This window comes from Hyalella azteca, unplaced genomic scaffold (assembly GCF_000764305.2).
Source record: "Hyalella azteca isolate HAZT.00-mixed unplaced genomic scaffold, Hazt_2.0.2 contig6408, whole genome shotgun sequence".
NCBI classification, from domain to species: domain Eukaryota; kingdom Metazoa; phylum Arthropoda; class Malacostraca; order Amphipoda; family Hyalellidae; genus Hyalella; species Hyalella azteca.
Window position 1 is genome coordinate 133,662 of NW_025936571.1, and position 12,519 is coordinate 146,180.

Below are 12,519 nucleotides of genomic sequence, written 5' to 3' on the forward strand. Positions count from 1 at the left end.
ACACTGCGATGGCGCTGGTAAAGTTTTATTTGTTTTCACTCGGTGAAGTGTGATCGAGGAGTTCCGCCCACTACGTACGTACCTTGAACTGAGGTGTGGTTCTTGCATGCTGCGCAATTATGTTCGTTTGTATGTGGCATATGTGAAGAAAGCTGTCCAACAGATGAAATTAAGTTTACAGCCATTAGTGGCCCTCTAGTTTCCACACAGAATTTTGTGTGGTGTTTTTAGCGCATTTTCTCATTTATGGAAAAAATGCAATATTTTGCTCGCCATGTCCGTCTGTCCGTCCGTGACCACGGTTTCGCCGATGAAAAAATGCGCTCTCATTCACTCACTGCAGTGAGTAGTGACATATTTTTTATTTCTAGGTTCAGCATTTTGAACTTCAACACAGGGCACCGACCTGAAGGGGCTGGGTTTCCACTTGGCTTTATAATTATCATATTGTAATTGCAACTCTTCCTTTAGACAATGTAATTCTTGCTCTTTACCGTTGGGCGAGAGTATCCTATAGGCTTTACCTCAGTAGCTTGCACACGATCTTACGATACACCCAGTAGTAGAGCAGAGGCTCCTAATCAGGATATGAAACGACATCGAATTCATGTGCTTTATTCCCAGTGATTATTATAATAAATAAATATTTGAATTCTAAAGTGTATGAAGCAGCGAGTTCTTGGAGCAAGTAGTTGTGAAGATAGTAGTATTTTAACAAAATCTCAGTTTAGACATTATCAGAGAGAAACATTTCTTACACAACTTGATCAGCTCAAAACCTGCAAATGACAATTCTGCTTTAACTATTTCTATACGTGCAAAATTTATTTTATAAAATCACCGTAAAACTCCAGTTACAAACGGCCAACAATTGAAAATTGTTGAGTTAACGATAACTCAAAGAAAATTTTCCCGCGATTGGGCCTGATGAGTGCAACTGAAACTCTAATTTTGGAGATCAAAAATTGCTTATGATAATTCATCGCAGGGGCCATAAAATATTGCCCTGTCAGGAACAATTTTCAAAGGACGGTTTCTATGCTTAAATATGACTGATTTAACTCAAGAGATTACGGTAATTATTCCAAGTATAAAATAATCGCTAACAATTCAGCTAGTGAGTGATATAGAATTATTCCTGTGACTTTACTTACATGCATAAATGCACACTCTATTTCCCGTCTACGCTGATAGGCATTAGCGTTATGTTTTTCAGCTCATACATTGGATTTGTTCTTCTTTGGCGACCCTCTTCAGTTCCATCATCGGCATCAAAATCATCATCCCCGATAAGCGCTGTCCTCAAACGGTTGATGACTCTTTTTGGAGGAAGTTTTAAGCCTTCGACGTTTTCGTAAGGATCATCACTATCTCTGGGCTTGTACTTGTTATAACGCGATGCGGCATATCGTACACCGTACTGACTTGGAGCAATCATGACTCGTAAAAAATCTGCAAAAACAATCATAAAATCTTCTTGAAAACCTTCAGTGAGGAAAAAAGCAGCGCAAGCCGCGGCGAACGCACGGCCGACGTCGATCGGCTGTGGCGGTCGATTTACGTGCGGTAGGCCGAGTGTGGCCACGCGGTAGGTGGGTGATGGTCGCCGTTTCGGCGTGTCCGGCGGTGATGCGGCGCCGATAGCGGGCAGACGGCGACGTGGGTTGCCAGATAATCGTGTTATCCGCCGTCCTGGATGATAAATGTCATTAAATATAGAAAAGGTTGAAATTATCATCACAGTGGCATTGAAAAAAATGAAGGGATTTTCTCGGCGGCAAGAAATTCATGATACAAAATTACATTAATTATTGGTGCGTGAAGAGATGGTGAAAAATACCAGACAGGCACGCAAGAAATCAACAGAAGCTTCATGTCAAAAACGAAATTGGAGTAGAAAGAACTATAGTTAAGACTTACAGTTTATATTTGTATATTGTGCCTTAATAAATTTTGATTTTTCATGGGGAAAAGTCCAAAGCGATTTCTTTTCTAATAGAGACCAGCAATCAAGAATTACTAACACATTGGAAGATCTTTTTCAAGTTAGTTTAAACTTCATTGGAAAAAATTCTTACTTTTTACGGAAATACGACAATCGAGAGGAAGAAATACATACCAAACATCTATTTGGTGTGAGAAACTTTGCACTAAAAATTAGTCTTTTGTAAATTGTATGCTCTATAACTTCATATTATTCATGATCAAAATTCATGCAAATTGCTAATCATTGCCAGATTATCGGTGGTCATTGGCTGGCCCCCAGTTGAGCCAGTTACTTGTATTTAATTCGTGAAATGATAGAGAATAAGTTATTTCTTATAAAATGTAGTGTCTCTCAAATGCTTTATTTAGAATCTATTTCATAAAATCGATAATGTATCATTCGATGGCTTATTTTAAATATCAGGTGAATAGTTAATCTATAGTGAATTCTTTTAAAAATGTTTTTCTTGTCTTCTTTTAAAAGTTATCTAAGTTGCGCTTTTATAGAAAGTCTCCACAGGAAAGCGAAAACATTATTAATGAAAATTCTGTACAGAAAATTTATAATCAAACTTTGGCCAGACACTTCATTAAAATTATGTCAAAATCAGTTTTGACAAAATTAATGTCAAGTAATGACTTTAATAATGTTGTTAAAATTAGTTTTAACATCATGAGGCAATTGATGCAGGGCATTAATTCACAGCCTTCAATGAAGGATATAGGGCCTTCTAACTACGTATGTGCATTGTGCACTTAACTTATTAAGTACGTCCAATAATTTGATCACAAGCGTTCGATTATTAAATGAGAAATTTTCGTTTAATCAATAAAATAATCCAATTATTGCAGAGATTGAGGGCAAAAGTTCGACGATGAAACTCGCAAATGAGTTTCTTGATAGTCTGGTTCATGGCCGATTTTGAAATCTCACGTAATAATATCAGCTAATTTCTTGCAATATTGTTTCTTTTGTTTTAAGAAGGAAATAATAGCCATTACATCTACATAAAAAATGGAGGACCAATCACATGTTTAAAAATTAAATTACAGTGCAGGTTGAGTGAAAAAAGTGACAAGGGAAGTGATTAAAATGATTATCCAGATTTGCTTCAATTTGGTTTTAGTCGATTTTAAAGCTTTCTTTAAAGGAAAGATTTAGTTTATTCAGTCATTCTTCTTTTAATTTGAATTCCTATCTATGCATTAATTATTACGTACATATTTAGTATATTTCAGAGTTTTCTTCAAGGGAAAGATTTAGTTTATTCAGTCATTCTTCTTTTAATTTAAATTCTTATCTATTCCTATTAAATTATTTACGTAGGGAAAACAGACCGATCAATACCCGCTGACAAAGCACCGAATGGTGCTCAACAATTAATTAAACATTTATTTTTAAATTGAGCTAGGGCTAAATTCTATTATTGATCATTGAACCCTGATTACAAATTAAGTTTTTTTCATAATTGCCTGAGCTGACACTGCATCTTTCTTGCTCATATTTATTTTTCTTTAGTACAATCTGGATATATTTCCTCGTTTAATGCTGTGCATAGATTTACGATTATTTATCTGCAACATTATTCCCGCTGACATCTATTTCGCAGCCACTTCTGTAACAACAGAAGTTGGCATTACTCATTTAAACCATTATTTAATTCTATTAAATGGTAGCTTTCGGTAACTAATTTATTCATTTTATTTAGTTATTTAATTATTTATTAGCAGATCCGGGTGAACATCTAATAATTTTGATTATTATTAATAATTTTATTATTGTTAGCATTTTTATTGGTTATTATCATCGAATGTTATAAATTATTTTAAATCTTATTAGAACCAAAAATCATGCAAAAAAACACACAAAATTTTAAATAAAAAAAAGTAGAAAAACTTTCACGTAAAATTTAGATTTATCTCACACTCAAGCTAATTTTGCAACCTTCGTCAGATTTCGATAGTGCAATAACGACAACAATCGCGACCGAAAGAATTCATGAACAATTCAGTCAAGTGATAAGAAAATTTGGTGATAAAATTCATATTTCGTTTGTACTCACAGGAATTAAAGTGGGCCTATGACGAGGACTCTCCTTCGGGTCCTTCTTAACGAGAAAAAATTGCACCTAGCGATATTTAATTATTTCGAACATAAAATCACTTTTCATACTTAATTGCGATTTATGTTTTTGCGATTGATTGCATTGTATTCGTTTATCAAGAGCTTGAATTAAATAACGCTAGTGAAAGTCCCACTGCTTACAGAGACTCAGTATACATTAGAGAATGACTTTGAAACTAGTAATATTCTTACATAGATAAGCATGCCATTAACTTTTATCATTGTAATGTGCCTAAAATGAACGGTTGCCCTTCAGCCAAAACAACGCGAGCGCACAGGCCTCTGGATGGAGTCAGTTACAATTGAATGCATTCATGGAAAACTTATGAATATAACTTTGAATTTTCAGCGTAAATTAAGTTATTGTTGTTTAATTTTTCATTATAATTGAATGCATTTATAGATTATTAGTTTAATTACTTATTAGTTTAACTTCGAATTTTCAACGTAAATTCAGCTACTGTGTTTTAATTTTTCATCTTTTTACTGCAATTTGATGCTATGTTTTTCTTCCTTCAAATACTTGTTAAAGTTAGGGTTCAATTGTTAGGTCACGGATGCATAACAATTTCATTGAATTTAACTACTTTAAGAATATCATATCGATATTATTGCTTCTAGAATATATTTGAAATCGTAAAAATTTTCTGATCGAATTCGGAAGAAAATTCCTTTGTTTCATATAAAAAAGGATTTTTAATTTGTTACGTAAAATTGGTACTTTTTCATTTTCTATTAGTTCCTTGACCAAATGAAATTAATATCTCATAAAAAAAAAAATAACAAAATCTCATGATTTACTGCTGTTGGTTTTTCCAACCGTAAAAATTTGCACTTCTTGCAAGTAAAAATTTTACCCTCGCCTTATTTCAAATACTTGGCATTTACTCCATACGCTGACAATACTGATTGTAATTCATTTTATTTCATTTTCAGTTATTTCTCAGTTGTAAATTATTAACGCTTTCTTTTAAATGAAAATGCCTACATATATAAATATATCGATTTGATTACGTATTTAGTATGAATTGATCGGTTTGATTGCATATTTTTTAACATTTGGCATTTATAAATATTTCTTTGCAGCAATCATGTGTATTTGCAAAATTTATTAAATGCGAAGACCAATTTGATACATTGTGTCTTTCAATTTGAATGTCAAAACTGTCGTGTACTTTTGACATTCTTGTTAACTGTTTTATTCAATTGAAATGTTCTTTCTCTGATATTTTTCACACCTCATTTTATCTATCCATTTAGTTCTCTATTCAGTTAAGCAACAGATACAAATAAAAAATATATGATAAATGATGCAGATAAATGATTAAATTCATGACTAACGAACGATTCTTGAATCATTTTGGACTAGGAATCACGTCTATGGTGGATAAAATTCATGGATTTTAGGTGAATATGAGAATTGAATAATAAACGAGTTTTGGAAGTGACATTTTAAATGAATATATGTTCTACTTACTAACTGTACTCCAGCAATAAAATGTTTCACTGTCTTTTTGAGCAGAACGATGAAATAAGATTATTTAATCAACTTCCGATCATAATTCAGGTTGAAATTGCTACATGAAAACAAATGCATTTACCTATTCACTGAGAGTGGGTTCTCATTCAGAGATCTGGCGCTCGACGTGGTTTTGGTTGTGGGCGGATGACCGCAGATGTGGAGGAGGGGAAGATGGCTCAGAATTAGGGGACTTACGATTCTCGGGAGGACTTGATGGTGCATTTGAACGAACCGAATCCCCGTCCTCGTCGTCGTTGTCGTCCGGGGTTTTCTTGCGAACCTGAGAAGCTATGGACGAAGTCTTGAAGAAATACTCGAGGTTTTCGTTGAGCACTCCTTCAGGTTTCTGGAGGTAGGCGCCGTTCAAGTGCTTACGAGGGAACGTAAGCCGTTTGATGCTCATCTGCGTAAGGAAATCATTGAATGCTGAAGCAAAAGTCTGACGGTCGCCTTCACTAATGAAGAAAGAAGCACAAGCAGCGGCGAATATTTGGGTGAAGTCAATGTTTGCCGTAACGGGTGCGGTTGGGAGAGCCGTTGTCGTCGTGGTGGACACGGCCGTGTTGGAGCCGCCCCACGACCGGGAGCCGAGGCGGCGGTCCGTTGCGATTCCGGGAAGTTTGTCCACTGAGGTGGCTCGTCGACCACCAAATTGACCTGAAAAACGGGTGTGTTCAGCTCTGCATGATTACTATATGATTGTCCAATAATAACTATCAAATAACTTTGTTTTCATAAGCATCTGATATACGATAAAACATATCTTTTCGGCAATTACTGGAGTGAGATTTTCTCCAATTACTGGAGTCGTTGTCCGCGCTCTTGAAATAAATGAGATTGCTTGTACACTTAATAAAATTAGTGTTTTGTGGGAATTGATTGGTGGTGTAAGAAAATGTGTGTTTACAACGTCACGAATTTTGATAACCTATGCATTAGGACCACTATATATAACCATCTGAATCGGAGAAAAAAATTATTTTGCAATCATGATTCGAGAGAAAGCATGTAATGTTTTATACAATTTTAGATTATGAATTAGTTTCGAAAACATCAAACATTCGTCGGCTTGAGCGAAAAAAAAAATCATTAGATGGATTGTTTTCACATAACTAAATTTTTCGTTCACACGTGAACATGATTGAAAGGTATAATTCTGTGCACAGTTGAAATGATCTAACCCTAAAATTTTTTGGTTATATAAGTTGATTGTGATAACTTTTAACCTTTACGGGATCCAGATTCTGAACCCCACCGCTCGTTCAGTATTCAGCTTTCAACGTGAATCTACCTTTTACATGCACCGAATACGAATTTACATGCACCGAATTCGAATTTACCTGCACCGAATTAGAATTTACATGCACCGAATGTGAATTTACATGCACCGAATTTACATTGAATCCTGTGCCATCGAAGAACTTACGCTCACCGCACGAACAATAAAGCATGCAAATCGAGAAGACAAGTACCGGGGATTGACCAGGTCACGCACGGTCGTTTAACTCCTCGCTGCGGTATAATTATGCTAGTGATCGATGTTGACCTGAGGACAGGTCATACTGCATAACATGGTCGTCCATATCCATGCACAACTCCTTTCCTTAACTTGTAAGGTGCATGCATAAACCCATGCTCCAACCTTACAAATTCATGCCCAGTTTTGTATTGTAATTTACCGTGCTCATACAACTCATGCAATTAAATTGAGAAGTTTTTATTCGCCATACAGCTGATACATATTAAATCACAGCAAGTTTGAATTTCCACTGATGAATCGATGAAGTAGTCTTCAAATGTCATCAAGTTATATTTGCTGTTGATTTCAATGCAATGCGTGGACCGATAATGTTACACTCCATTCCATCGGAGTTAATTTGTTGAAATCTTAATTTTAGTACTTAATTCTTAATTAATACTTAATACTTAATTTTGTAGTCGTACAAATGATGTAATCTTGAAAATTTTGTAATTTTAACATTTTGCAATCTTGAAAATTTTGCAATCTTAAATATTTTGCAATCATAAAAATTTCGCAATAATAAAAATTTCGTAATCTTGAAAACTTGTAATCTTACTAATGTTGTAACCGTACCAATTTTTTAGCCGTGGTAAGCGTATTAAATTGTAACTGAACTAATTTGGTAACGGTGCTAACGTTGTAACAGTACCGATGTTGTAGCCAAACTAATATTGTAACTTATGAGTGTATGTTATATTCATACATTAATGTTCATGAGTGTATGGTATATTCCATATGTCTACGTATAGAGTGAAGTAGAATTTATTCCTTATTTTTAACGAGATCATTTTTGTAACCGTCTATATCAATATCTTCAGTTACGGAGTAACTTTTTAGCTTATTGCACCAATCTATTCCGAAAATTTTTATTGGTGAAAAGATTTTTGTTGCACGCGCTGTCGCCTAAAAACATAACTTAAATCAATTTTACATATATCGAATATTAATTGGCTAGATAAAAAAACATTTTAAATAACAGAGTAATTATAATATATTAAGACTTGAATGCAGAAGGAAATTCATGAATGAATCTCATTATTTGCGTGGTTAAATTCTCTGAACAAATAAAAAATAAATATAATACAAGTAAATAAAATCACAGAAAGAAAACAGTCACACGAAATTTTCCAAAACTATTTACACGCAAAATAAAGCTTTGAAATTATACATAATTATATTTGTGTCATTTGGCATCGTCTATCCTTGTATGTAATAATGTTAAGCGTACAACGATTTCCGTGTCCCATAAAGATTGTTCTGCGGTCTGCAAAGCTCTGAGATTATTGGGAAAGCGATTAAACTCAATAAATTTAATGCTAAGAAAAATTAAACTAGCTGGCTTGAATTTCTGAGGCGCTAATTCCTATACTAGAAACTAAAAAGATTTCGTGAGTTGTAGCAGATTATTATAGGTTTTATAAGCTGTACAATGCAATGTTTCAAAATGGAACAACAATAATCGAGACAATACACTGTTAGAAAAATGACCGTTAACGGTATTATCGGCGTTTCAGTGGCCGGGCAGCACGTGAAATAAAACACCGTGTCGCCGTTTTTATTCTAAGTTAACACTAAAAATCCCTAAAACCTCTGATAAAAACGGCGAAATAGTTTATTTTCACGGGGCGACCGGCCACTAGAACGCCAGTGGGACCGTTTTTTCACCGTTTTTTCTAACAGTGTAAGATTGATGTACATATTGGACTTTAATATTAGCTTAACAAATTCTTAGTATTTGCTTGACAGGCTTCTTGACTTTTCAAAGAATTGCGTGCAAATTACGCGCAGTAAATAATGTAATGTGAGGTTTATTAAAGACTAATTATTGCAAACAGCGCTGTACGAAACATTCGAAAAATATGTTGGAGTCACGAGCTTCATGTTGCTTAAATTATGAAGATTTAATGAGTGTGCCTCAGTTTAATGGCTTACTAGCATGCGAGCTTAGAGTGCCTGTTGATGGCATCAGAACTGATGAAGATTTTAAAAAAGAATGCTTAGTTGAATGTGTTACATATTGGATGTTGATTGTATAGTAAAATTTTTGACATTTGAAGTTCAACACGAATTTTTGAAACAGTATAAACTTAGTTTAAGGCACGTTAGACGATTTCAATGCAAGTAAAATAAGTCTGAAAAATTTAAATTTATTCATTTAATGTAGATATTTGTTTGATATACCCCGTTTACAACATCAACTTAAATGGAAATGAAATATCGAACCGGTTGGAAGTCTAGTAGCTATTTCAAAATTTCAAACTATCGGCAGCCTTGATAAGATCCGGTCAAATGACACGATTTTAGATGTTCTGTGAACAATTGGCACAAAAAGTTTAAGAATTCGCGACAGGCCCCATCAGGCCTACGCTTCAGCGCCGACATCGCTATGTTATGTTATGTCGAAACTATACGGTCTAACTTAACTATGGGCTTGACAACCAACATACAGACTTTCTCACTTTTTTGCCCGCATCGAACGAATACGAGTATGCTTGAAATCGCAGGTTAAATAACTTTCAAGGGATTTTTTAAATATCTTAAATTACCACAGTGCATTAACTTATTTTACAATTTCATTTTGGATGTCAATAGATAGGAGTTTTTTAAATACGCATACAAATTGATGCTTTAATCTGTTTGTGTTCATTGGACGATTCAAAATTAAATTAACAAGTCAAAATTTGGAGTGTTTATATGAAAAGATTTATGTTTACATTGATATATATTGAATTTTTAGTATTTTTATAACAGGATTATTATTATATTATTATATTAATAGGAATAGTTTATGAGACTATTAATATCCATCTTGGTATGGACAATTTTTTATATTAATTTCACTTGAATCATTGATACGTGAGCTAAAAATAACTTTGACATTTTCTTAGTTATTTTTATTCGTGTAAATTTTTTCCTAGAAGTGCAGGACAAAGAACGTAGTATTTAAGAGCAGTCATTTTTTGATCAGTTTACATTGAGTATTGAATCTGTATTAAATTGATTTGTATTTATATCACGTATTAAATTTGCTCTTCATAGACTGAAGACTCTTCTATTCAAGTATATAATTAACCCTATCAATTTCGAATTTCATTCCCCGAGATCGGGTTGTAATTCGATTGGCGAATATTTAAAGTTATCTCCTATTAAATTTAATAAATTACTATCAATCGTAAATCTACTAATTATGATTATGTTACTATGCTCATTTGGAATAGTAACAATTAAACGATTAAATTAAAACGATTCAGTAATTAAAACGAATTTTACTTAAATAGGATTAAAATAAATAATTTTAATTAAATCAAAATCTCAGTAATTAAAACGATTTTAGTTTTAATTTCTCGATTAAAATGCACCCATAAAACGATTATTAATTATAATTAGGATTAAATTAAATTATTTTAACTAAATCAAAATCTCAGTAACTAAAAGAATTTTTTTTAATATCACGATTAAAATGCACCCACTTCTAAGTTTTGGATTCTGCTTTGCGACTTCCCTCTTCTCTTCGCCCGGCAGTAGCGACGTTGACTCCCTGACGTCGACGCCGTTGTAGAAGTTCACCAACAAGCCCTTCAAGCCGATACTGGACTCCTGCTGCCGGAACTGGTTCATGTCGGCACGCGTGATGTGCTTACGGCTCTTCAACATGATGAATCTCTCCATAGGTGGGATCAACAGGTCGATCTGCACGAGAATTCAACAGGTTGATCAGCGCGAAAATTCACAGGGCGAAAATTCAACAGGTCGATCTCCTTGCAACGTTAACAGTTTGATCTGCACCTGCACTAGTAATCAACCTGTCGATTAGCACGCAAATTCAACAGGTCGATCAGCACGCAAATTCAACAAGTCGATCTACAAGAATAGTTTTGGAGTCAAATAAGAGGTAGATTTCATTTAAATCTATGTGAGAAAATTAGCGGAGAATTCAATAATAGAGGAAACAAAAAAGAAGGTTAGATGGTCTTTTGTTGAATAAAAATAACATAGTTTTTTACTATGTCACAATTAAACGTCCCTTTTTCTATATCATTACATTAACAAATTCAATTTATTATTCGACAAAGTTTCCGAAGAAACAAGGATTCCCATTTTGCACTATTATTTAGGAGATGCATTTCATACCGGAAATAGATCAAAGATATTAGATAATATATCTGCTAAATTAAATTAATTTTAATCTCAGTTTAATATTCTCTTCTGTAAAATATTTGATACGCCGTTAACGATTTTGACCTAATTTATAATTATAAATTTGCTGAAGTTTGTTTTTGGCAAAATAAGGTGTCATTGTTTTAAAACAATTATTTAATTTCCACGATACGTAATTTCCTATTACCGCCCAAGAATTCGGACACATTGTTTAAACAGTTAAATATGAGGTTAGGGATCCGCGGATTTTTTTCTGATATTTACATGAGGTCAGCAATTTTGGTGTCAAATAATTCGGCCTCACATGCGACTGAAATAAATCGTTTTGATGTTATTAAGACGCGGATAAATATTGTGTGGATTCATTTGAACGTATTTTTGCCTGTGTTTATCCAGACACTTCCTGCCAGTAACGTGTTGCGCGTAACACGGTCTTACCTTGAAGTATTTCTCCCTGTGTTTATCCAGACACTTCCTGCCAGTAACGTGTTGCGCGTAACACGGTCTCACCTTGAAGTATTTCTCCCTGTGTTTATCCAGACACTTCCTGCCAGTAACGTGTTGCGCGTAACACGGACTCACCTTGAAGTATTTCTCCCTGTGTTTATCCAGACACTTCCTGCCAGTAACGTGTTGTATTTTATGTTCCTGCAGCTCCTCTGACAGCGCCTGCAGGTAGGGTTCGAGTCCCCTGGCTCCAGTACCGTACAGCTTCTCGTACACCACTCGGCACATGTCGTCCAGAATCTCGTCTGTTGACTTGGTCAAATCCATGATAGCTGGAGTGTGAAGGATCTTTGCTGCTTACCAATAATCATTCATTGTATAAGTATTTTTTCATTTAAATAAAGTGAGGTAAATGAAATTAAAGATAATGAAGTTGTCTTCAAATTTTACGACAGAATTTTTTCATAAAAAATGCATTACTTGTGAGATTTCCTGAGGGAAGAAATAAAAACGTCGAGGGGCGAAAACCATACGAGGAAGGTTTCAGCATTCAAAGAATATATCTAATTCTTAATAAATTAGATCCAAATAAATCTGAATTAACTGCTCGTAACCCACAGTTTATTGCGTATGCGATTAAAATGTTATTTCTATGCAATCACAAACTGAACCAGAATGATATTGCATCCAAACCCGAATTGATATTTTTATCTGGAAAAATTATATGACTGGAAATCAAATAATAATCTGAATCGGAAT

General features: G+C 34.1%; 1 protein-coding gene across 3 annotated transcripts; it reads right to left on the reverse strand.

Annotated features, from left to right (window-relative positions):
- Window positions 1-590: 590 nt before the first annotated feature.
- Window positions 591-12,169, reverse strand: LOC108682924. 3 transcript variants are annotated; one of them, XM_047880825.1, is made up of 5 exons: window positions 11,896-12,169; window positions 10,626-10,845; window positions 5,829-6,290; window positions 4,050-4,091; window positions 1,634-1,692 (listed from the first exon to the last, which is right to left on the reverse strand). In XM_047880825.1, the coding sequence occupies exons 1-4, from the start codon at window positions 12,085-12,087 to the stop codon at window positions 4,066-4,068; spliced, it is 900 nt and encodes a 299-aa protein (XP_047736781.1). In that variant the 5' UTR covers window positions 12,088-12,169; the 3' UTR covers window positions 1,634-1,692; window positions 4,050-4,065. The 3 variants fall into 3 exon arrangements, with proteins under 3 accessions (XP_018027670.1, XP_047736781.1, XP_047736780.1); XM_047880824.1 differs by having other exon boundaries at window positions 4,050-4,094; XM_018172181.2 differs by lacking the exon at window positions 4,050-4,091 and having other exon boundaries at window positions 591-1,692.
- Window positions 12,170-12,519: the final 350 nt, after the last annotated feature.

Coding starts and splice junctions, on each gene's coding strand:
- LOC108682924 (XM_018172181.2), bottom strand. CDS start 12,087: ATGGATTTGACCAAGTCAACAGACGAGATTCTGGACGACATGTGCCGA. Junction 10,846..11,895: donor ACAGGGAGAAATACTTCAAG/GTGAGTCCGTGT, acceptor ATTCTCGTGCAG/ATCGACCTGTTGATCCCACC. Junction 1,693..5,828: donor ATCAAGTCCTCCCGAGAATC/GTAAGTCCCCTA, acceptor TTTATCATCCAG/GACGGCGGATAACACGATTA.